This window comes from Barbatula barbatula, assembly GCF_947034865.1.
Source record: "Barbatula barbatula genome assembly, chromosome: 15".
In the NCBI taxonomy this organism is placed as follows: domain Eukaryota; kingdom Metazoa; phylum Chordata; class Actinopteri; order Cypriniformes; family Nemacheilidae; genus Barbatula; species Barbatula barbatula.
In genome coordinates this window covers 20,412,188-20,438,984 of record NC_136778.1, presented here as the reverse complement: position 1 = coordinate 20,438,984, position 26,797 = coordinate 20,412,188, and the positions used below count along the sequence as shown (strand labels likewise).

Genomic DNA, 26,797 nt, shown 5'->3' with positions numbered 1-26,797 from the left:
CAGACGGAGAAAACACATCAATAACATATGGAAGCACCGGCTTGGGTAGCAATCGTTAGCATCGCTATCCTCGATATTAAAAGTGATATTTTCATAGTGAACCGTGCATATCAACATCTAGAGTTCATAGTCTATGTTTTGAGCTTTTCCGTTTAAATAAACCTGCACACACCAAGATAGTCTTTAAAGTTCATCTACCAATCTGCCTGTATCATCCCATCCAACAAATTAGGTCAGCACCAACCGAGACAGCCTGCAGGTACACTCGCCTGAAAACTCACTATCACCAATTTAGCTGTGAGTTATGCACTGCCTTCACAATGTGTGCTTTTCTTTGCCTAAAGTTCTGAGTAAAAATAATATCTTAACATATTTCAGACTAAAATAATAATGATAAACTAATGTTAAATTTGAATGACACTCGGTTATAAAAATTGATATCTGAGCAATGCAGTGCTGTGGATGTGACATTTTCAGTGAAAACTACATATATATATATATATTTTACTGAACCCCAGATGACAGTCCAGACATCAGAATGGTTTTCTGTGTACGTACGAGTTTTCTATTTTCAAAGAGGGGAAAATTCATGGGTTATGGATGTGACAAAAAAGGGTGCAAGTTTTTGAGAGACAACGTTCTTTGTTGGATTTCTGTGAATTAAAATGTGCAAACCAGAAGCATAATACCCAACAAATGGAGAAGGGATGGCTCTTCATAGACCACATAACAGTTATTTTGTTTTAATTTTCATGTGCCCATTTATGAGATATATGTACAGTTATGTATGTGACAGTTGGCTAACCTGACTATGGAAAGCTAAAAGAGACTTCACAATGGTATTTTAAACACCAAATACTGACATCTAACCTATCGGTATAGCAAAAACCTTTGATAGAATTGTATAGTTTTATTTAATTTACACTGCATATAGGAATTTATACTCCGTCTGATATTTGATTGTGTTTTGACTTGGGAAACCTGGGAGTGGTAATCGATGATCGGCTTAACCTCACAAGTCATGTTGCCAGCACCACCCGGTCCTGTAGATTCATCCTCTACAACATTAGGAAAATTAGACCTTTCCTATCGGAGCACTCTACACAAGTCCTAGTCCAGGCTCTTGTCCTGTCCAAACTGGATTATTGCAATGCGCTTCTGGCTGGACTTCCTGCTTGCACAATCAAACCTCTGCAGATGATCCAGAATGCGGCGGCAAGAGTGGTCTTCAATGAACCGAAGAGAGCGCATGTAACTCCGCTCTTCATCAGGTTACACTGGCTCCCTGTTGCCGCCCGCATAAAGTTCAAGGCTTTGCTCCTGGCCTACAAGACCAACACCGGATCTGCACCATCGTATCTCCACTCGCTAATGCAGATCTATGTTCCTGCCAGATCACTGCGGTCTGCAAAGGAACAACGACTAGTGGTACCATCCCAAAAAGGAAAAAAGTCACTCTCCCGTACCTTCACTGGATCTGTTCCACATTGGTGGAATGATCTACCAGCTGCTACAAGATCAGCAGACTCGGTTGCCATCTTTAAAAAACACCTAAAAACGCATCTCTTCCGTCAACTCGTTGCTGATTGAGTTTTTCCTAATTCTCTTCCCTTTCCTTCATAAAAAAAAAAAAAAAAAAAAAAAAAAAAAAAACTACTAACCTCACTATTCTTAGCTTTTATACTGTGCTAGGCTTTAATGGACTAGTTTGATGCACTTATGTATTTTCGTTGCCTATGTTGTTATAATTGCTTCCAATGTTTCCTCATCTGTAAGTCGCTTTGGATAAAAGCGTCTGCTAAATGACTAAATGTAAATGTAAATGACTTGCATAACCTCATATGTTTTGCTTATAGTCAATGTTTTCTTGTACAGCGGCTTTGTAACAATGAAAATAGGAAAAATGCGCTATATAAATAAAGTTGACTTGACTTGATATAACCTTGATTTATTTCATTTTAAGGTTGACAGGAGGTTAGCCATCTCTAGTACAGAACATTACTGAACGCTTTTGAAACATAAAGATACATCAGATAAACATGCTACATCTGTCTTTGTCACAATGTCTCGTTCTATGCTAATTTTTTCAGAGGTGATCATAACTGTGAGCGGTTCCCTCAAGCACGACACCCAACATATCAGTCTGACAGCCTTGCTGTGAATTACATGAAACCGCAGTCTGCACAACACCCGACAACATCTCTCTCTGCCCTGAGGAAACAAGCCAAACGCAAAACAAACCACAACAAACAAATCAGCAACCGCTCCGGCTTAAGGACACGGTTCGGCTAACCTCTTCCCAGCAATATTATGTTGACATGACAGTTTTTTCAGCATTTCTATATCGGTGACTAAAGTACACGACGGATGCTCTGGTTGTTACAGTTACATATGCTGCTAATCTTTCAGTAGTAACTACAAAAAACTTTAAAATGAGTCATTAAAGACCACAAAATCTCGCTGAGGCAGCATTAACCCTCCAGGGTCTGAGGGTGTTTTGGGACCCTTCGTGTCTACAGCATTTGTGCTGTTAAAATGTTACCTCCGTTGGCACATCACTAGGCTTTGAAAAAGGAGGCAGAAATCTCACCGGATCAATTTATTGTACTTGGCATCATCCATTCTGCTGGGAAACGTAGCTGCTCTGGTCTCGTGACTAAAATGACTAGGATCCATAGTCTCTCGTGAGATGATCCATCTACCTCAGCTCCATCAATCTCCCGTCGTGCCCTTAGAGCTGCCTAACACTTCCCCATCAGACTCATAAGCTATGGTCCTGTTGCCATCGTCGATCAAACATCACATCATGAAGATAGTCTTCAATCACAAGTCGTCCACTGGAGAGAACATCATTTAACATGCACGTAAGCAGGCCTCTCGTGTACTGGATGAGTCAAGAGGGAATGAATACGGAGTCTCAAAAGGGTTGTCACGATATACAAACTCTATTTTGGAGCAAATTAAAGCATTATCGCAAAGCTCAGATGTTTCGTCAATTACGTATTTCGGGCAAAAACGGAGACAAAAATACGCTCACAGCTTAGCTTCCCATATCTTCTCTGTAAATGAAGAAAAGTCTTCAGGGAGTTTTTGCACTTTACTTCAAGTTCCCATTGGAATTACACCAACCACGGCTAAACATAGCTCTATTACCCTCAACGTTCCTCCTGCAGAAAATGATAATGGATAAATGAAATCTTAAGCTCATGAAATCATCATCATTATGAGCTGAAGACGTCTGTTCGTCTTTCCATCATTTAGACTTAACTTGCAAGGAGGTCAAAACTACAGTTGTGATCTCATTCAAATGAAAGCTATCATAATACATACATTCGTGTTGTTTTATCAAATACACTACCGTTCAAAGACGAACAAGACAAACATTTTACCCTAGTGACACTAAACTTGATACCTGTAAACTTGAGTAAAAACCCAACGTGCCAGATAAAGAACTGCAATATGCAAATTTCACAAAATGAATTTTGTGACCCATTTCTGACCCATGGCAAAATGAATATCAAACATCTGGATGTAAAAGACACCCAGTATATGCTGACCTTATCCGAAGTCCCAATGGAGTCATATTGAACAGTATGTAGGACCCTATGAGGAAAACATGGACGGGATCACGGACTCCAGACATAAATGGCACGGAATGGCACGGAATCTGGCGAAAGCATTACTTCTGGACTAAACGAATGTAGTTCTGAACAGCTAACAAAATGCAAATTGTGCTATGAATAACATTATAATTATTATTTTTTATAATTCAACCACTGAGAATATTATTGCTTTAATAAATGGAAGTTAATGTGCTAGTAAAATTGCTTTATTTAAAAATAGTACTTAAACAAAAGAAAAACGAAAGATTAAGTTAGTTAAGTACATTATACCCTATCTCCCTACAGTGAAGTATCCACTGTAGGTTTTTTACTATGTTTATAAGTGAATTTTATAGTTCACTGAAGACTTTTTTATGTGGGCAAATATGTTACTTACAATTGTACAGTAAAAGGTTTTCATAGGGATGGTAGCAACAACTAAAAAGGTCATCAGAGAACTTTAGACTCCAAAACTGAAATCCCACTGGAGTCAATGTGTCAATCCACTTAACCAGAAAAACTCAAAGAACCCCAAGGGTGTCAATGTGATGCCGAATGGTGCATTGAGAGTACCCAACAAGACATATAGTACTGTGTATTTATGCTGTCATCTTAAACCAAGACTTCAGTGTTGATCTCACACTAACACACAAACTCTCTTCCATCTGTTTTTTCTTCTGGCGTGAAGCTCGGCTAATTTCAAAAGACTCATTAGCCAGAATTCTCTTTATCGAGTGCCTCCATTAGACGCTGAACCATGTAATAAATCACTCCGATCTCTGGCCTCGCCGGGCGAGAGGAGGGATGGGGCCAGTCGAGGGCACGGCTAACTCCTGCCTGCCACTGCAGCAGGAACAGCCCCACATCAGGAACGAGAAGCAGCCGCAAGCCAAATACCAGCAGCCAACAGCAAGACAGATGGTGCGGCGCCAAGCTGGCATGTTCGCAAGGTCCTGCCATCTCCCCTGCCACCAGCCAGCCAGTACACATCTCAGGCTTTTGTCACTGTATATGATTACAACGACACGGAGATGAAGGGGCGGGTGCGCACAAAGCTCCTGAATGGAAGAGAAGCAGATGCTCTTGACAGCGAGGGTGCGGCCGTGATTGGCCCTACTACTGAGAAAACAATCGCGGAGCACGTTCGGTACCGGGAACCAGTGGATGAGAGGATGCGCCTTCTGTAATTGGCTGGAAAAGATCAGAGACAGAGCCATTCAAAACATCCACCTAGGGCAAGTGCCTGAGGATGGAGACGAGGTTTGTTTCGGTTACGAAGAAATGTACAAAAGACTTTAAACAATGGTGACGTCAGTGAGATGAGAAGGTCTGCTGAGAAACGGCAGAAAGGGAGGCATGCTGTTCCCTGGAATCGGCTGAGATGTTTTCCGTGTTTATTACCTGAGGGGCATGAGATCTGATGGCTGATTGTTGTGGATGTAAAAGAAGCTAGTTTGAGTTTCTCGTTAGCTTGGTTAATTAAAAAAAAACTGAAAATGTTAACGCACCCTTGCGATGTTCTTTTGCCACACTGTAAGACTTTTTGCTTGAATTCTCCCTATAGGGCTTTATTTATAAATGGGCAATTCCAGTTACGGATGTGACATTTTTTGTCAAAACTTGACATAAAATCTCCAAGATTGTTTTAATTACCAATATATTGAATAATCTGTATGGATTTGACCACTGATGATAGAGACCAGACATTAGAAAAATACGAGTCTATGGACAAGTTCACCGTTTTAAAAGATGGAAAAATTCATGGGTTATGGATGTGACAAAGAAGGAGGCACGTTTTGGAGATTTAAAATAAAGGATTTCTGTGAATTAAAATGTGCAGACCAGAAGCAATAAAACGTAGCAAATGGAGAAGGAATGGCGCTTAAAAAGTAATTATTATATTTTCATTTTCATTTGCCCATTGATGAGAAATAAGGAACATATGGATGTGACAGTTCCATTATGTATGTGACAATTCATAAAACTATGCTTTAAAAGTCCTTTAAAAACATTTTATTTAAACAACCAAATATTAACATCTAACCTATCAGTACTGTGAAAACTTTTCGTGAATAATTTTTTTATCTTAAGGTTGACGTTTGCCTGGAATTGCCAAAAGTAATCTACGTGAATAACTCATAGGACCTTGTTTGCATCAACCAACAGAACTAATAATGCTAGCCTTAGGAAGCATGTGGCCTTTAAAACAGATCAAGGCATGTCAAAGATTGGCTCGTATTTGATCAAATCTGCGCAAATTGCTTAGAAAATGTTTCACCCCCGTATTTATCCCTGTATTAAAAGCTCTCCATCCCCTCTCACATACATGTGAGACAATTTCAAACCGCAAGCCTCGGAGGCATCGGCCTGACTGGTAATTGGGTCCCTTGTCACCCACTGAATGAAATAACATTCTCGGTCTCAGCCTTAATCTAAATGATATCGTTGTCCTAGTTTGCTTCCTGACTATTATTTTCCTTGGAAAGGCTTCGACGGAGCTGAAGTCAATTAGAGGTGTGGTGACCGCAAACAAGGAGACGATAAGCTCAGAAAACAAAGACGGCAAAAAGAAAATGAATTTAGAAAAAAAACACTTGAGAAAGGAAGCCACAGTCAATCAATACAGATTGAATGGACACTTTTATTTGCCTATAGCTAAATGACCAATGAATACAATTTCCAAAAAGAGTGAACAGAGTCTACAGTCAAACTACTGAAAACGGGAGTACGTTAAACAAACCATGGCCCTTTCCTGATAAATGATCTGCAAAGAATGGAATCCGATACAATTCAGCAAAGATTTATATGACAAACGAAGTAAAGCTAAGCTTCACATTTAGCATCAATAACCATGAGAAGTGATGAAATATTATCACAGCTGGACCTGTTTGCCACTGACGCAGTGTGCTCTGATAAGAAAGATGAAATTACTCAGCTATAAAGTCATTTGTCAAGATCGAAACCAGACAAACAGAATTAGAAATCAAACCATATTAATGCCAGAAATCCAGACATTGAGCGCCATACTGGGGCTGGATGGGTGGGGAAAGCGTTCGGTAGCAGTGAGTACCAGTTTCACAATGACACGACGTTGCATTATTTTTTAGGGAACATCCACACACAGGATGCGTTCTTACGTTCAAAAATCTAGACTGAAAAAAAACAAAAAATCCTGTAGAGAGCACAATCCAAGAGTACGAAACCTAGTTTGTCGGATCAAAAGTCACATTCAGTGTAAGTGCAGGTCTCTGCTGAGCCGGACAACAAAACTTTTTGATCACGTTGCATCTAAATCGGTCCCGCTAGAGGAAAAACGGAAATGCATAAAATAGGATGAGAAATTGAGCGGCATATTAAGACGCTGTCTCGGATGAAAAACGATTTGTTTTCCTCCTCTGTTCAAACCCCATGCAGGTCCACTCAGCTGAAGTGCATCAATTCAGAGAAGAAAAAAAGGCCTCGAGCAAATAAGAAGATGCCTATTGATTTTAGACAGACCGCAACTTGTTAAACTTGAGGGGACACACATGTGTTACTCTACTTACTGGCAAAAGTTACTTTATAAGTGTAGGCCAATTATTTTTCAGTATCCTTGTGAGAGGTTTCGAACTACAGTAGCAGGTTCGCATAAATAAAGCATATTTTCACTGGACTACAGTCGACATCAATACTATCAATGCAAGTGACCTGATCATCATGCAATAACATCACAACTCAGATGTGTTATACTTACAAGTATCGTGATTGATCAATTAAAAACGTTCGTGTCATAAAAATTGGCAAATAGATCCAAGACATTGACAAAAAATATGGAACCCAATAAAACCACGAATAGGTCATTTTGATATATAACTAACGGGGTCAATGGACAAGGATAAATATGCGCTCTGTGTGCTTTGACTGAGTTACACTGTTAGAGTATTCTTATAACATCTGAAAATGTGGAATTATACTGTAGATACTGACCGCTTTAACTAGTTGTTATGGTTCTTGTTTTTTTTTATTTATAGGAGGGGGGTGTTTAACTTCTTTTCTTTTTTGTGTATTTTAGCTTCAGGTATGTTAAAACATGAGAATGGTATGTTTTCCATATGTACATGTGTGTAAGTAAATGTTATTAATATATATATAAAATGATTATATACACGTTATCCAAGTTTAAAATGTCGTTGTAAAATATGCCTGTATGTTGGAATTTTTTTTATGTTTCGAACAAAATACAAACAAAAAGATGTGTGTCAATATAATATAAAGTATATGTATGTTTAATATACATATATAAACAATAGGGCTGTCGAATGAATTATTGCGATTAATCGCATCCAGAACAAACGCTTGTATTTACATAATATATGTCTGTGTACTGAGTGTGCATTATATATGTAAAAATATACATGGCACACACACACACACATATATATAATACTGCATATAAACACAAACATTTATTTTGAAATCGATTTATGGCGATTAATTGATTTCATAGGCCTCATAAACCGAGTCATTACCTGAAACTTCTTCTTTATTCTTTTTTTAAGATTGATCTTTTCTGAAAATAAAAATCGTATTTTTTTTAATGGATGACTTTAACCGAATAATGAAGGAACCGTAGCCAATAAGAGTCCTAAATAGATGGGAACGTTTTCACTACTCCTTTAACAGCTTCACAGGGTGATAACTCGAGAACCTGGCTTATGAACATGAAGATGTATATTGTACAACATTAAGGAATCAAATTAGCTGAATTTCAATTAATCAAAAAGTAATGATGCAAATTAGTTTTGGTGCTAATAAAATTCCTATTTTGTGTGACTGTGTATTGCTTTAAATGCAATTCAGTAAACATCGATCAAATTCCAACTGAATATCTTGTGGACCAAGGCCTGTGTAATTCACAAATTTATGGTATTCAGGACCCGCCGATGACAAACTGCTCATTGCTTCAAGGTCACCTGGCTCTATGAAACAGATGTATGTTCTGTGCATTTTTCGTTTCGGAAATGTGACCGATTCAATCATTTTTCTTCTCGCAGAATCTTTCCTCTCAGCGGCAGAGCTGCTCTTATCTCTACACGCAGACACAAACGTCTCATTCTTCGAGTCCGCTGGTTTAGAGGTGAGCATCTATAAGCGCTATCTATGTTCCAAATGTAGTTAACACTGAGCTCAGGCATCCGGATTGAAGAAAATAATCTTCGAACAGGTATATCAGCAGTCCTTTGAACCGACCCACTTACAGTATTCACTAACGCTAGAATGCAAAGTGCTCCATCTCAAGAAACAATTCAGCAAAACTGAAAATGATTTATTCATCCTCAAGCCTTCCAATGACACAAAACATATCAATGCTTCTCATGTGCATAGTAACCATTGAAAGAATGAATTCCACTTTTGATTTCTGGATGTGAATATGCTTCAAACTTTAGAGGAGGGAAAGATGAACACAATAACTTCAATTTTTGGTCTGTTCTGCACAAAAAGCCATCTGACTGGCTTCAGAAAACTTGGAATACAATACACATACAACAGATTAATTTATAATACACATCAGGTATCATTCAGGGGTCATTCTCACCAAACCACTGAATCATCATGCAGTAAAGATTTGAATTATAAATGATCATAATAAACATAATGTACTAAATGTTAGATTTTTGCTAAACTCTGTGACAAACTTAAGAAATGGCAATTAATAAAGGTTTATGGTTTCATGAGAACAGCAGTTATATATGATTTTGTTTTTTACTTTATGGGGCTTGGTAAAGCTGTTAACTGTTAAAGTTTGTAAATGTATGTTAAACATTTTAATATAGCCTTGGAACAAAAAGTGTCAATTAAATTCAAGCATACAAACTCACGGCGCAGAACATCATCCTCTCACTTCTTTCAATTATCATTGATGCGTCTTGTTTAAACACCGCACCTGAGAGGTGTTGTTTTAATAGAAACGTCTATGCTCTCGCTAGCTTGTGCGTGGGCGAAACGGCATCTGTTTGATGCCGTAACAACTCTCCCCAGAGCCCCGACAAGACGACTCACTCGCCTCAGAGTGCTACCCTATCCGTCATTTAGCATCAAAGCACAAGGGCTTGTGCCTGCTCCATGAAAGCCTTGCCTTTTAGGTATAATGCTGCATTTCCTTGTGGCAACAATGTGGCCATGTCTTCCCCAGTGATTCGGGGAAGTTCACGAGGTCCTCTTCCTGAAACCTAGCCACAGGAAAGCAGAATATCTTGATTGAAGCTAGCTGGCATAGATTCCTCTCCATCTGCAACTGACACTGTACCAGAACCGGCTCCCAGAGAACAGGGCCACACGAACACCTGTTTGCCTTCAACCGCGTTCCACACTCATGTTTTATGTAGGAGATGCATTATTCATGGGGTGCAGGAGAGGCGGGACACCACAGGTACATATGCTTGGGGTTATAAATGTCCGGGAATGAAAATATGTTGCCCCTATTTCAACTTGAGAAACAGTGGAAGGGGCCTTGGGTAACTCGTTTAGGGGCGTTTCTCATCTACGGCTCACCGGTGAATAATGAGGTACTGGACATCTCAATCAAACCTTTGCGCAACAGCAGATGCTACATCTAAACTTGAATGAATCTGGGAAGCATGGAACAAATCATATGCAAAAGGAGAAAGAAAGAATGAAAGAAAGAACAGGGATATGGATTTGAAATGACAGAGATGATTAGAAAGTGCCGTATTTTCTAGATCAGTGGAAAATCTGGCGGCCCCCCCAACCGTACATTCACAATCGTGTGTCAGGGGCACATTCGTCAGTGTTTTTTTTTTTTTACCACCATGCCTCCCCCTGCTCTATCCATGGCCCCCCCAGTGGGCGTACCCCCCACTTTGAGAAGTAGTGTTCCAGATTTTTGTGTGATCTATTATTTTGAAGCTGTGCTGTGGGGGCATGGGGGTCTTATGAAGTTTGTGTCTCAGGGCTCCACTCTTCTTTCACACAGACCTGCTTGGTGGGGACGTTTTGCTGCACCCCGGGCTGGAACTGCTTTTTATACATAAATCAGTAAATATAAAGATTAAGGAGGTAAAAGCTACATTAAGGACAGCACTAGAGGAAACTCCCAGTTAATTCCTTTTTTTCCATTTTAAGATGTGACTTTATTTCTGTGGGATTTGATTCCGTGTAATAACCGGTGCTGAAGCGAACATCATTTTTCGAAGAAAATCGATCAAGGACATTTGGATTGTCAGCAGAATTAAAACCCGACAATGAGATTCATCGCAAATTGGTCTGAATGATTACAAATGCCAAGTTAAACAGATTCGCTTTTTCTCCGTGAGCCTGTTTTTCATGTGTGTGTGTGTATAGAATGCCTCTCAAACTGCTCATAAACAATAAAGTGTGACCTTTGGAGGAGAATGCGGGCAAATAACTAATAGAAAGTGCTAATTCAATTACGCAAGTTGAATAATTGCCCCGGTCACAACTCTGGATTGCACCTATAGCTCAAACGTCCTTGGGATAAATTAAAAGTCGAGGTGATGATAAAGCAAGAAGGAGATCCTTGTGGAACAAAGCAAGGAATCTAACATTTTCAACGCAATTCGAAAACTATAAAAAAAGGTTAATTCAGACAAATTGGAATGGTCTCATTTATACATTTTTGAACGCTTTTTTTGTGCCAGACGGTGATTGTTATGTTTAGAGGTGGGGCTTCAATGCAGTTTTTTCTAATAATTCTGCATTTTGTATGACAAAATATTGGCCACCTTGTTAAGGAGCTGGCATTTTTCTAGGACAGCTCGCTAACGTAGCCTATTAGCATGCACTGCGGCCAAGCATGCACTTTTTGTAGGAATGCCATGGAGGGTTATCGCAGGACTATTGTGTTCTTCATAAATAGGTGTCGAGTTGGCTGAAGATGGTGCCCTGGAGGCTGAAGGGTCCGTTGGAGCTTAGCTGAGCATTCTGGTGTGTTGTTCGGCCGAAGAATACGCTGCCTTATTTATTTTCTATTCTGCACGACTTCAGTGCAACACAATGGAAGGATTTATGAACACAGACAAAAGAAATAGTCTGCAGAAAGCTTCTGGCTCAGACATCAGGATTTAAAACCTGCAGCTGAAATCTAGGTTACAGGCTAATTCCACCATTTTTAACCACATTCGCATTCTCTCTCTCGCTTTCTCTCGCTCTCTCTCTGTCTGATTAATTTACTCTGTCTTTTGGACTGAGTGGGATTTGAGTTATTAAAGCCTGCACCATGTGCTCTTTACTCCCACGTGCACACAGGGGCAACAACACCCGCTTATTAGAATCACGGTCACGCAGGTTTGCGCTTCCTGTGGCCGCAAACATCATTGACCCCTGCTACGCTCTGAAGTGTGCCTGTTTTGTCGGTCTGTGGTGTGTCATTGTGTTTCTGTACGTTGAACAGAGGATAGGCATCCCACTTGTTTATGTAGGAAGAGAGAGGAGTGCTTGACATGTGTTGCGCGCACGTCTGCGTGTGTGTTTGTGTACATGTGTTTGGCAAAAAAAAAAGAGATGAAAATACAAGCAGAACTGATTGCATGCTCCTGGGAGTGTGTTCTAGTTTGATCCTGTACTGCATGCTAGGGTTGACTTAATAGGCGCATTACTACCACCTAGAGGGCATGCTTGTAATAGAAGAGTAATAGTATATTCTTGTGCAGAAGTATGGGTACAGAAACAGATCGCATACGGTTCGGGTCTTTTTTACTCCGTTTCACTCAAAATGTAATCGACAGCGCTACCAAATAGCTCAATCATTGTCCATCACATACAGATCGGTATCTGAAAGTTCTTTGTTTTCTTCTCATACAAATAGGTTACGTGACGTGTTTATTTCTATGTCAAAAACGGCACTCCAACGTTCAGTCGGCTACCAGTTCCATTTCTGTTTTATACCAAATCAATCGGCATAGAAAAACACAAGCCACGGCCACTAATTTTCTCATTCGATATTCCACTTTGTTCTGAAATATGTCATTTCCACTTTGTTGTGAAATACTCAAGTAAAGACTATCGTTGTACGATCATTGCTTTCTTTGATTTCTACCGATACGGATTCTGAAGATTCACCACATGTTTCTTATCAATCCATATGATGGTTTTTAATATTGAACATCAAACTGGTGATGTTTATTAACATTTTCTGCCCTGATAGTGTGAAAATGCGCTATTATCGACAGATCCGATTATTGGCCGATATATCTGTGCATCTCTAGTAAAGAGGATCGCTATTTCCGATTCACGGGGACTTAAAATCTATGACTGCATTTACAGAGAACTGAATTCAAGCCCAGAGATGATAAAAAGGGCACCAATGAACTGCAATGACCATGTGACAACAAACATAAGAGTGTCTAAGTGCTATTTTATAAAAAATAAAACATTGCATGAAACTTGACACAGTGCAAGTAGTCAACTACAGTGAAAGGGGCCGGAAAATATTATTCTGCATTGTTCCAGAATAAAATAACTTCATTATACGTTTGGACAGAATAAATCACTAAAATTTATAAATCACAGATTAAAAACCACCCATTAACAAGTAGTAATCATATTCTTTGCACTCTCCCAAAAAATTATCACTGTCCAAAAAAAATGTGGTAACATTAACATGGCAACAAGGCTTCAGCATTCACTGTAACGGCTGTGACCGCACATACAGTCGTCTCGCGAGCGCCAGAACCCATTCGAGGGGTGAAATTGAATTTGCCTCTATGATTAGAAATGTCAGTGTGATGAAATGGCGCACAACTGCCAGAGGTTAAACATGGGAGACATCATTAAAGAAACAGACAAAAGCTTATTCGTCATTAATAGCAGACAAGAAAAGAGATGGAGGAGGAAAATGCGAGAAGGAAAGTTAGAGGTGAAGTGTTTCCGCGTATGCCACGCCTTACTTGAGAGGCAGCCGGGCTAATGTGACATTTGAACATTTACCGCACCTCATTACAGCTACTCACAGCATATTAACCTGTGTCTGCTCACTGTGCCCTTATATATCCCTCACTGTCACTCTCGACGTTCCCACCCTCTGGGACATTTTCATGAATCACAGCGCCATGATTGGCTCATTCAAGTGTTCATCTTGTCCTTTAATTGGTGCGTGTGTTATACTTAGCATTGAATAGCACCGAACCGTCAAAATGATACAAGGCAAACAGCACACAAATAACCTTGAAGCAGCGCATTAGACAAAACAGACAAAATATGAATTCAAGGCGAATGCGTAAATTACAGACAGATTCTTCAATAAAGCACCAATCAATGCTTATTTCTTTACTTGAAGTCCATTTCATGAAATGAACTCATATTGATACTGTATATTCATGACTTCTTTCAATCACCAACTGCCAAACCAAACAAAAAGAATTGTGGGATTTCACAGGCATCAAAAGACCCACGGTTCCCTTTAACTATCGACTAGCCGGGGCCATCTCAGAATACAGGATCTTACGGCAACCTTCAGATTAACACCTTGATGCCTTTCTTCCTCAGATACTAACGCCTTTTTAAGATTTCGGACACTGCGATCACTCGACCTTGTTTCCAGAATTCCCAGTGACCCTTCATGGTGGAAAACCCCTGCACAGCAGCACAATAAGGATGAAAAAACGGGATACTCACGGTCATTGCACTGAGTGCCGGAGTAGGAGGTCATGGAACAGTCACAGGTGAAGTTCTCCCACTGCTGGATGCATACACCCATGTTGGCACATGAGTCCTCTTGGCATGTGGTGCTGGGACCTGGTACAGTGGAAACGGGAAAGGTGTGAGTCAACAGAAATGACAGATTTCGACATGCATTTCCATCACGCGCAACACAGCCAAGACGCATGCATGCATGCATGCAATGTCATTCACGGGTCAGCATCGACACATTCACCCTGGATACCAAACAACAATGAATCTCAACTGGTTTTACTTCAGGACTCTACACATCAATTCACTACAGGACAGAGGTAAAAAAAAAATAAAACATTGAATTGTATTTATGCCAAATTTGATTATTTGCATCCTTTTTTTGTGTCAGAACCTCACCAGTTGAGAAACACTGCTATACAAGTGAAAAAAAACAGACAAACAAAAACAAAACAACTTTAAATATCTAAGAGACAATCTGTTTTAAGGAAGACAAAAAAAAACAAATAAAAACATAAAATTAAATAATGAAAAATAAAAGAATAGATATAAAGAATAGAATAAAGAAGAAAGAGGAGAGCGTGGTTGCTTGGGTTCATACCAAACAATTACAAAGTATAAAAACAGCTGAAGACGGTATGTAAACAAAAGTGTTTACACTTAATCCAGATTCTCCGAAACCCTATTGTCACGTCAATTCCAGTAATTTACATCACCAACAGAAGAAAACAGCAGAAAAAACATGCATTACAATAATAAGTTCTCAGTGTGGATCTCTTAAAGGCGGACGAGAGTCTGTGCTGGCTGAAAGATTTTTTTTCTCGTATTGTATTGATTTCTGCCTCTATAATGATTAATCTTTGGAAAACATGTTTTTTGCACTAAATAAATTACCAAAACATCCATTTTAGGAAGCGTCAGCAGAGCAGAATTATTGCTGAAATGCAAAACATTCAAGGCGGTGGGACGCAACCCAATGTCTTCATTTGAGTCTTGAGTGGTCTCCTTGTTTTTTATTTAAATTTTTTAGTTGCACTCATCTTCTCTTAACATTTTTTATCTATTTATTTTAATTTGTGATATATTAATATACCGTAAAAGCTCTTTGCAACTTTCAGCCAGACACGTTTTGTGTTCGTACAGTATAAGGCACAAAAGTGAGTCCCTCTACCTTGCAGGTCAGCTTTAGTGAAGCCAACTTTGTTAGCAGGAAGGGAAGAAAGAAACGGCAATAAAACAGAGGACGGTTAGTAAAGGGAAACGCATCCAAAGGAAAGTGAGGGAAAAGTGTGGGTGTGAAGGGGGAATTATTTTATTTTAAATTAAAATGTGGGCATTAATGACTTTATAATTTTATAAAGTCCAGTGAGCTTTTTTCATTAGTGATATTGATAACTCTAAAAACACGTACATTCACAGATGGTTACTGCTAAAGGGAGACTTGTCAACAAGCCTTTGACTATGGCACCATCTAGTGGCTACTGTGCTGGAAAGGTGCAAATGTAAAATCAGGTTTGAATTTGAAATACCTTCACAGCCGCGTTCAATTTGTCCGCTGCGGAACAGAGCGTCATTTATGAGGTCAGGCAAACGGCCGTTGAGGTCCATGGAAGCCAAGCAGCCCTGGAATCCCTCACGAGATACCACCAACTTTGGCAGGTTTTGGTACATGTTGGTCCCCAGACCGGCCACAAATAGATCGCCTGCAAAGAGAGCAGAACAATATGATAATATTTACTCTAAATTCTTTACTAAATTAATTCAAAATGAACTGCATTTCTTCCTTTAGCATTTTCTGTAGTTGTAAGCATGCACTTAGATCCCGAGTTACAGTAGATTCATGCTTAAAAAAGAGGTTTGAACACTAATAATGAACATTTTATATTTTAAATACGTTAATAATTATAATATATATATATATATATATATATATATACACTGAGCAAAAAAGGTCAAGTGAGTCTGTGTCTCTGACCTTTCAGGTCTAGATTTTTTGCTCCATTGACCACCTGGCTGACAGACTTGGCGTCCACCTTGAGTGTGTGTGTGTTGCTGGCGTCTCGTGTTATCACCACATCGTGCCACTGGTTGTCATTGAGTGGACTGTCGCTGTTTCCCTTCAGAAGGCTCGGTCCGTTTCCCAGGTCAAACACATAGTGGATATACCTGATGAACACACACGCATACACACACAAACACGGAGCTCAGTACTGTCCATCCCCCAAAATCCCTACAAGTGCACTTTACTGAAGCACACTCAGCCCAAGCACACAAGCATGCTGAGTAAGTCCACAATGAGACCGAGATGACCATAAGAGCGGACACTTGTTCTATAGAGCAGACAGATTTATCTTATATTTTACACTGTAAAAAAGCGTAATTGTATAGAATGTTATTGTAATTTTGTAAAAATGTAAAAAATTTACAGATGTTCACATATTTACATGGAAAACGTGAAAACGTTTTATTTTACGCATTAAAACGGTTATTTTACGGTATTTAACTGGCATCTCCGAAAAAAAAGTAAAAAAAGTTTAAAAAAAAACTTCAAATAAGAGAAAAATTATAAATCAATGTAATTCTGTTATTTTACGGTGATTAACTGGTGCCCCGGCTGTCGGTAAATTGCTGTTTGTAATTTTGACATCGAAATACAGTTAAAAAAAGTCAAATTACAGAAAAATATTGCAAAAGCATAAATCAATGTAATTTTAAGTGACAAAACTGTTATGTTACGGTGATTAACTGGCGCCCTGGCTGTCTGAAAATTGCAGTTTTTTAATGTGATTTTGACATCGAAATACAGTAAATAAATGTCAAATTACAGAAGAAAAAAAACAAAAGCATAAATCCATGTAATTTTACGTGACAAAACTGTTATTTTACTGTGATTAACTGGCGCCCCAGGTGTCGGAATATTTTGTTTTTTATCTGATTTTTAACAGCGAAATACAAAAAAAAAAATCAAATTACAGAAAGAGACAGCAAAAGCATAAATCCATGTAATTATACTTGACAATAGTGTTATTTTAAGGTGGTTAACTGGCCCCGGCTGTCGGATTACGGAAAAAGACTGCCCAAAATGCCATAAAATTACAGTTTTTTCACAGGATTAAGTTAATTTTAACCTTACATTAGATTCTTGTATTACTGCAGCTGAACAGGATCTCCATCTAACCACAGCAAACATTTACTCTCTTACATGTTCAAATGTGAGACAGTATGTTATGTTCTTGAGTTCTCAGACAGTGGTTTCTACTGCAGAAATACTAATAAAACTAACCTGAAAGGTCATTGGGTAAAATCTGCAGTCTCTGGAAACTCCATTAGCTATTCACTCACCCTTTGACAAGCTCCACGGCAATGAAATCATTCCCGTCTCCACTGTTAAACAGTATAAAACCATCACCCGAGGTGGTTTTAAACTGAAAGAAGAGGTGCATGGTACTGTAAGCCTGAAGCGTAGCAAGACCCAGGTAGCTTCCTTTTGTCTTAAAGGTGACCGGGTCGGCCACGATGGAGCGCATTCCAAATCGAGCATTGAGCTCACAGAACTCGATGTCGCCGTTCTTGCACATGTCGATGTATAGGAGGCCGTTGAATTTAAGGCCCTGCAGGTGGCCGATGAAGTTGGATGGAGCCATGGAGGCAAAGCGCCGCTCGGTCAGGATGCCTGTCTCAACGTTACTGAACTCCAGACGAGTGTGGTCACCGTTCATCTGACCTGTGAAGGAGGATGTGATATGCACGATCATTTCATCTGGATATTTTATGCTGATGTTTTATTGAGCACTCATACCTTCTGCAACATCATCGTCCACCATGAGTTTGAGGTTTTTACCGCGCCGCGTCACCCGCACTGAGTGCCATTCGTTGTCGTTCAGCTTCTGGCCTGCGTACAGTGTCTCTGGGCCTTTACCTAAAGATGAAGTGTCAGTTAGTGCTTACACACATCTCTGTTTTCAGTTCTTTGATAAATCATGTCAAATGTATAAGAAATCATGTTGTAATATCTGAAAACAAGCATTCTTAAAGCGATAGTTCACCCGAAAAATAGTCACCCTCTTGTCATTTTAAACCTTTACTAACTTCTTGGTTCTGCAGAAAACAAAAGACATTCTGAAGAATGTTGGCAATCGAACAATGGCTGTACCTATTTACTTCTATTGAATAGACACAAACCAATGCAAGTTGGGTACCGCCGTTGTTCGGTTACCAACATTTGACATTTGAAAGGTTTGAAATGACATGAGGGCGAGTAAATGATGACAGAATTGTCATTTTGGGGTCAACTATCTCTTAAACAAATTTCAAACATCTGTGCTCTTTATCAAAAACAGATCATAGATTTAAAATATTTTACTGCTGTTACTCAGAAAAAGGCCAGACCGTAAGCAAAACAATGTGATGTATGCCATCCAACTGTATGCAATATCCATATTGTGCACACCCAACAACTTAATATTTATGCATGATTTGGAGCACACCACATGTAAAGCTATTTCCCATAGCAAGTGCACTTCAGTTGTATTTCCAGGGTTATATACAGTACTAATCAGAAACAATGAGACAGGACAGTGGACTTCCTATGACATAAATAGCTGCCATAAATTTTTACACTCATCTAAATAGTTTCTATACATTGCTACCATGCCTGAGAAAAACCTAAACATACCCAGTAACATGCAAAGTAACAATTAATTACATGTCAAATAAATACTACTTGCACACATAATTCACTTTTGCAGAGCACTGATGAATCAATTCTGCCATACCGAGATGGCAAACGACTTCTGTTAAAAGTCCAATCTAAATTTCATTACTGGAGTCATGTTTTTTCCATCATTTCTTGAGAAATGAGATTCATTGTTTTGGGTTTGCTGTTGTGTAAGTGCTTTTTTACTGCCATCACACAGTATATTAGGTAAATGCAATTGTCTTGTTAAATAGACCTCACGGCATTTCATGTATAAGATAACATGGTTTACTTAAACCTAAACACAGCCCTTATGGACGTAGACTGGGAGTCTTTTGATTGGTCTTAAAGGGATAGTTCAACCAAAAATTCCAAAGGTTCATTTCAAACCTGTATGACTTTCTTTCTTCCGCAAAACACAAAATAAGATATTTTGAAAAATGCTTTTAACTGGACCCCATTCACTTGCATTGTTTTTGTGTTCATAAGAAAGAAGTGAATGGGGTCCAGAGTTTTGGTTACCAACTTTCTTCAAAATATCTTCTTTTTTGTTCTGCTGAAGAAAGAAAGTCATACGGGTTCAAAATGACAAGAGGTAAATGATGACAGAATTTTCATGTTTGGGTGAACTCTCATTTTAAATGACTCTTTGCATCAAGACACAATGTTAAAAGGATGAATGTATCATTCTGTCATTCAATCTTAATGAATTGATCATGTTATAGTACAATACTAATACTCATTTTAGCTCAATGTAATGCACATAATGTTTTGATCTGAATCCACTGCATGAGAACGAAGTGACAGACATTTTCCTTATAAACTCACAGGTTACCTTATATTAAAGGGATAGTTCACCAAAATATTTCTACAGGTTTGGCACAACCTGAGGGTGAGTAAATGTTGACAGGATTTTTATATTTGGATGAACTATTACTGTAACATATGTGGCTTTATGGATTATATCATAAAACAGTCAAGTAAAATTTCTTACTGCTTATCAAATTTGTTCTGTATAGATGGATTCATCGGACTGGCCCAAAGTCTACTTCCGGTCTGTGCATATTTAATATTATGGCTATTGGCTTATAATATAACTATATTTCATTTATTTTATATAAATGTATAGTCATATTTTATTGTAAAATAATTTGTTGAATTTACATTTACATTTAGCAGACGCGTTTATCCAAAGCGACTTACAAAGAGTTACAGAATCTATATACATTTTTCAAAATAAACAATTTGTTGAATGGTTCGTGTAACTTTGTCACATTTAAGTTTAGCCAAGTAATGGTTCTTTTTCTGGTAACCATACATAATACTGGCTAGACAAACTTTTAGCTTGCTAGCTAATGTAATTAATTACTTATATATTTATGGCTTGATATTATCAGAAATGGATTCTATTCGGGTGTGTTCCCGAAGTTAAGTTTGGACCACAAAAGCGTGTTGCACAGTTCCAGTTATGCTGTTGCTTTGTAACCAAATGATGTGCTGATTCACTTTCACATTCTTTGGCCGCAGATCATATACTTTATTAGATAAATATATTTATATTACGAATAACGAGCACATGACTGTATGGACATTTCCGAAATTCTTCAATAAAAGACATTTACTGAATTCTTAAATCAAGATTCTTTGAACCCACCCAAGTCCAAGGTGAACAACTGATTCAACGGAAAAATTTACTTATTACGTAAATTAAACAGGTTACAAGACTTTGAACTTAGTTCACCCAAAAAGTTTAGCATTTACTTTACCTTGTGCCTTTCAAACACAAACTATGACATTTTGAAGAATGTCTTTACTTTTTACATGCAAGCTCCAAAAAGGTCATTTATGTAACACAAGATGCACAAGTGAAATGCATTTAATCTGATTGTATAAAAAAGCCTATTATTCAAAATACTGACGTTGTGTACTGCATAAGAGAGACGTCAAACAACATAAGGATGATTCATTTAAGGTGTATTGTTGCTTAAATGTTATTTTATATTGTAATGTAATTTGCTTCAATAATTTAAATTAATAATAATTCCATTAAGCATCAGAACATGATGAAATAAGTAAGGTCAGGGGATCAGGAACTGGAAGCCTTTAGATGAGTAAGAGCAGTTACATTTAAAAAAAAAGCATCAGAAAATTGTAGAATTTTTAACAATGCCTAAGCATTAACACGTTAACAGTACATAAAACATGGAACAGAATCTACTACCAGTCAAAAATTTGGACACACTTTTAAAATAAAATGTATGTTTTTCATGTTCTTACAAATAATATGTAGCCAAATGCTCACATTCGTTTTGTTGACAAAACTAAATCACACCCACATATGATGCACTACATTTGCAACAACAAACTTTTGACCGGTGGTGTAAGCATTGTTCCAAAATTGTAAAATTGGTCCCACCTGTGAGAAATAAATCCATTACACTACATCATTTCCTTTCCTAAGATTTTTGTTTCTTAAACTGTAGCATTCAGCTGAAACAATGTGAACGGTAAGAAAAAAGTATGTAGAACAGATTGAGCACTTACTGGCGTTACAGTTTATCCTGCCACAATCTAGATGGGGAAGAACAAGTGACAGATGAAATCGCGTCCTTCAAGGTTACAGCTGCAGACATCCAACAACAGAAACTCCACCTTCCGGGGACGAGCACATGGAGCGGCGGCCATTTTGAACTTACTCCCAAAAAACTGTTTAGGCCAATTTCTACATCTACAGCGGCCCCGAAAGTGTTGGGGCACTAGACACTTACACGTTTTGGACACACTAACAAATGTGTGAATGTAATTACATTATAAGCAAAATATAAAAAACTAGGATAAATCTTCAAACAAATTCTTAACATTTTCTAATAAATGTAGTGTTGCACAAAATGATTCCTTTAAAATGGCCGCCAACTCTGGGCCAAATGGATTCATCAACCCCCTGATTTTTATTATTTGTAAATTTAGCTTTTGGCCACTTTTTTATATATAGGCTATATATATTCAAACTATTAGCTTAGTGGACAAATATCTCTTGCAGAATCTTGTAATAAGGTTTGTACTCCGGGTTGGAATCCATACGGCCATTTTCATCATGTGCCGTCAACCGCAACAGAAAAGTGGAAGCAAACAGCCTCGGTCCAAGAAGCACCAGCACCATACAGCGGTCAACCCTTCGACAAACTTCTAGCATGTTTTTCATAAAATACAGACAGATATCAGACATCAAGATCAAACTAGTCCAAAGAACGCTGAATGTTCTGGTGGTTATGCATATTTACGTCAAACAAATACAGTGTATGTGTTATGCTAAATGGCTTGAATAGAAAATAAAAATTAGCATTGGAAATCAACTTAATAATGGGATTTAGTAACAATGTATAATGATGTTGCAATATATTTCAGATGCGAGTCTTTGTGATGTGTTGTATGTTGCATATGAAATGAGGGTGTGTGTGTAGTGTGTGTACTGTATGTTCAGTGGTCACCAGCTGCAGGTAAACTGGGTGCTCTGGTCTCGGGCTGTTAGCTTACAGGGCCGCAGGCTAAAGGCCTTTGAAGGGGTGAGTACCATCTTTGAATAAGGCGCAAGAAATGCTGTTTAGGGCGAGGGATGGGAATGGGTACTTTCCTGATAGCATTAAAAAACGGTTATACAATATATACACAATTGATTGTAAAAACAATCTTACCGTAAGACCAGAGGCGAATGCAAATAGTAGGTCTACATCGATTAGGGCTGGGCGATATTTTAAATCATTTATTTTTGATTAATGAACAATAATATAACACATTCCCATTTTGGTTCTATCCTTAAGGAAAGTCTTTGTTAACCAACATTGCCCAGCCCTAATATGAACATTTATGTTATTTATCTAGGGCTGTTCCACGATTAATCACAATTAATCGCATTAAGAATAAAAGTTTGTGTTCGCTTAATATATGTCTGTGCCTTGTGCATGTTTATTTTGTATTTATAAAGACATGTACAAAATGAACATGCAAAGTGCACGGACATATATTATGTAAACGCAAAGGTTTATTCTGGATCGCGATTAATCGTGGAACATTAATGAACGTGTATTAGTGTTGCTTTGAATAACTGCAATAACATGCTGGATTTTAAAACACTTTTCTGTATCAGTAAATTCATGAGGATGTCTATGACAATGGCTGACGCAGATGTGTCGTGTAGATCATGAGGTCAGAGGTTACGAGAGACGGTGATGAGAGCTAGTCTGTCCACATCACTCGCAAACAAAGCAAGAGAACAAAAAATAGGAGCAAAACATGCAGATCAAGAAATAACACCGTAGCGTTAGAGAGATGATGACTTGCATATTTGAAAAACGGACGTTTGAGAAACGAGAATGAATGAGGGTGAGAGAGACTCCGGTATACGGTACCTAAGTTGACGGTCAGTTTGACACGGCCGCTGTCCAGCTCCAGACGCAGTGTGTCTGCGGACTCACGTGAAGTGGCTGCCATCAACAGACCAAAGGCACGCTGGGACATAAAGCGCAGAGACACGTCCTCTGCTTCTGTGTGTGTGACCGTGGGCATCACCACCTTCATATACATACTGCCGTCGTAGCTCAGGATAGACGCCTCTGTGAAAAGAATGAACAGTATGCACTTAAAATTAAACCAAATTTTCAAAATCTAGGTGTACATTTTTTTTATTAGTTATATAAAACTTGTCTTTTATTATTAATAATACTGTAGTAAACTGTTCTAATTTGGAAACATTTTATGCTGTCACCCTGTTTGGCCTTCCGGCTCTTGTACCAGATAAATATTGTTCGAAACTTGACTTCTCAAACTCCGGACCGGACCTGCCAAGTGCCAAACAAACACACTCAGGCGCCGCACGTGTAGACCAGAGTAGGGGGCCACTTACCCCTCATTTTAACTGCACGCGTTACATGTTACAGCTCCGGCGAGGTTTTGTTCCTCCCTCAATGCGGTGCCAACATACACTGGGGGCCTGTATCATGAAGCCGGTTTAGATGGCTAGCCAGGTAAGTTTGGGAATAGTTTGAACCAACCCTGGGTTTTCGGTACCATGAAAGTAACTCCGCTTTAATCGGTGTTAATCGCTATGGTAACGCTGCCACCGGAGCAGGTTATGATCAAGATTAGAGATCTCGCACCGAAACTTAACCAACCAACAGCGAATTTCACATGTAAGTGACTCAATTAACTAATTTCTCGTGTTACATGTGGATAGTTATTTTTAATAGTGTTTAATAACATAAAAACAGTAATATACTGTAAATATATATTACAAATACAAAATCAAAAACAATGGTTATCTAGTTAAAATCTGATTTTAGAGATATGATTAGCTGGCTTTCCCTGCATGAAATTAAATTGATTTATATTCCATTCTCATACTGCACTACATACAATATGTATTTCGTTGCATTGCATTTTTTACATTCTTGTCTGTGGTGCAGAACATCTAGGAACACTTTCAGTTTCACAGTGTTGGGACATTTATCTTCTTTGTGCACTAAAGAAACCTTCAGTACCTACAGTAAAACTGCAGACAAAACCATACAGTACATTGACATTACATATCTTTTAACACATATCAAGTTAAACTTAGAATTCACCTAAATAGTGTTTCATACAGTAGGCCTACATTTTGAAATGTATAAGAAGTGTTTAATACTTTAATGCCTACAACATTCCCTAATGCATCTGTTTTGTGTCAGCGCTTCAAGGAAGCTAAAGTAAATGAGGAACTCATATTAAAACACACATATTAAATATGTGACCAAAACTCTATTTCAATCTTACAATCAAAATACAATCTTTCCTTCTTTGTTCTATGTTCTGTTTGATAGCCTGTTGGTGGGAGACAGGGGTTCCTATGCATGCCAGAGGTTTTTACTTTCCTGACCACAGAACCACTTGCACATGGCCCTCAGTCAAACCAGAGTCAGGATCGAGATGACCATCGGATTTTTAAATGTGCACTTCAACTCACCACAAGTTCACATACCAGCATTTTTTTTATTTAGTCAGCTTCTCTAGTGTATTTTTAGACACCAGTAACGTAAAATATAAATCCTCACATTCCCACGTGTGCCATATTGAATAGAAGCCAACAGTAAATTGATCTCTTTAACTCTGTCAGAGCGCACAGTTTCTCTTCATCATGTGCTTCACCTTCATCAATAAAGGAAATTAAATGATTCACAAAACTAAATTTCATCCACTGTGGGGGCACACGCACACATAATACACATACATCATATTACATCACTGTGATATTGTCACCCTACTGTAGTGTACTACAGTAAATATGTGTACTATATAGTCGTTAAACTTGCTCATTAACGCTGAAAGACAGCAAAATGAGGCCTACGTATGTTTTGTTTCTTACACGTAAGCATAATCGAATGCACGGCCTTGCAAAATATACTTTATTTGACAGAGGCGCTTGATGCATGCGCATTGTGACAAATCTCAATACCTCTCCTGGCCGACAGGGGTCCATAAGGTGCAGTTAAAGGGTTAGATCATTTTTTTCTAGAAAAATTGTCTCAGAATTGTTGTTGCTAACATTCTTCCAAATATCTTTCTTTGTGTTCAACTAAATAAATACATTTAAACAGGTTTGATACAACTAGAGGACGATTCATTTATGATTTAATTTATTTTTGGGTGAACTATCCCGACAATGTAATTACTGCCAAAAAATGCATATGTGCTTATCTAAGCGTAATAAATATATCTGCAGAAAAATACCTCCAATGACCAGAGAGGTGCTGTTTTCACATCTCTAACATACACAGTAGCCTTTTATTTTGAGCCTGAATGCTACCTCACAGAGCTAAAAGGAGCTTCTGGGAAAATGGATTAAAAAAGGCAACCAGCCGTGAAATACCTGCCTGGAGTTTCAGTGGTGAAGAAAGAAGACTGAGCCATTGGCTTATAGTAGCTGGCTGCCTTTGTGGAATGATGGAAGTGACGGCGTTTAACGGCCGAGCCGTTGTGCAGAAACTGATGTGAATTACACACATGTACAACTGTCAGAAATGATAGAAGACCTTAAACAAATGACACCAGTCAGACTGGCAGAGCAACATGTAGAGAAAGTTAATTTTATATGATTTTTATTATTTTGCCAATAATGATCTTTTATAGGAATATTTTCCGGTAATTTCGGAACCCACTTTGTTGCTTAAATAGACCCATAACGTGTCCATAAAATTAAATGGTAAAAGTATCTTCATTTCAGGGTGAACTGAACTGGGGGGGATTCGATATTCTGGTTGGGCAGATATACAATCAAAGGTCATTGAATGCATAATTTTACATTTTTCTTCTATTTAATTCACATTCTATTGAGATTATTATTTTAAAGATGATACAAAAAATGTAGTAAGTTTTAATTATAAGAATTTTATGACGTATATCTTTGAAGGTGCCCTCCCAAAAAATCTGAGGGGGGACTATGCACCCCTATCCACCCCAGACCACGCCCTGGGTGAACTATCTCTTACCTTAATGGTCCTAATGCCAAATGTCTGTTAAAGAGCAATCTGTTTCGTCTGCATGAATCTAATTTGGCCACGTTCAAGCTCAAGTGCTTGAAAACAACAGGGTTGTGTTCGAGCAAATCTATAAGCATGCGTTAATTCCCAATTACAGCGGCCAATTCATCACATATTTGAAACCTAGCATCCCTGCTTCTGCTGTTACACACCTGCTGAGTGTCAAGGGGGCTATTAAGCATTAATGAAGAGCATATTAACCCCCTGTCTGGAACCGCCAACTCTTCTCTTAAACAGTCTTTCTTAAACCAAACAGACACTATTGCCAGGGTGTGTCGTACACT

The 26,797-nt window shown here is 38.4% G+C and overlaps 1 protein-coding gene across 2 annotated transcripts in view; it reads right to left on the bottom strand.

Annotated features, from left to right (window-relative positions):
* nrxn3b (neurexin 3b) overlaps positions 1–26,797 on the bottom strand; it is a 211,875-nt gene that overhangs the window by 123,228 nt on the left and 61,850 nt on the right. For both annotated transcript variants that reach the window (XM_079475144.1, XM_079475145.1), the window contains exons 6-12: positions 23,352–23,555; positions 21,490–21,516; positions 18,049–18,168; positions 17,592–17,973; positions 16,225–16,415; positions 15,779–15,952; positions 14,235–14,354 (exon numbers count right to left, since the gene is read on the bottom strand). In XM_079475144.1, coding sequence (XP_079331270.1) covers positions 14,235–14,354; positions 15,779–15,952; positions 16,225–16,415; positions 17,592–17,973; positions 18,049–18,168; positions 21,490–21,516; positions 23,352–23,555 — 1,218 coding nt within the window. The remainder of the gene's footprint in view (positions 1–14,234; positions 14,355–15,778; positions 15,953–16,224; positions 16,416–17,591; positions 17,974–18,048; positions 18,169–21,489; positions 21,517–23,351; positions 23,556–26,797) is intronic.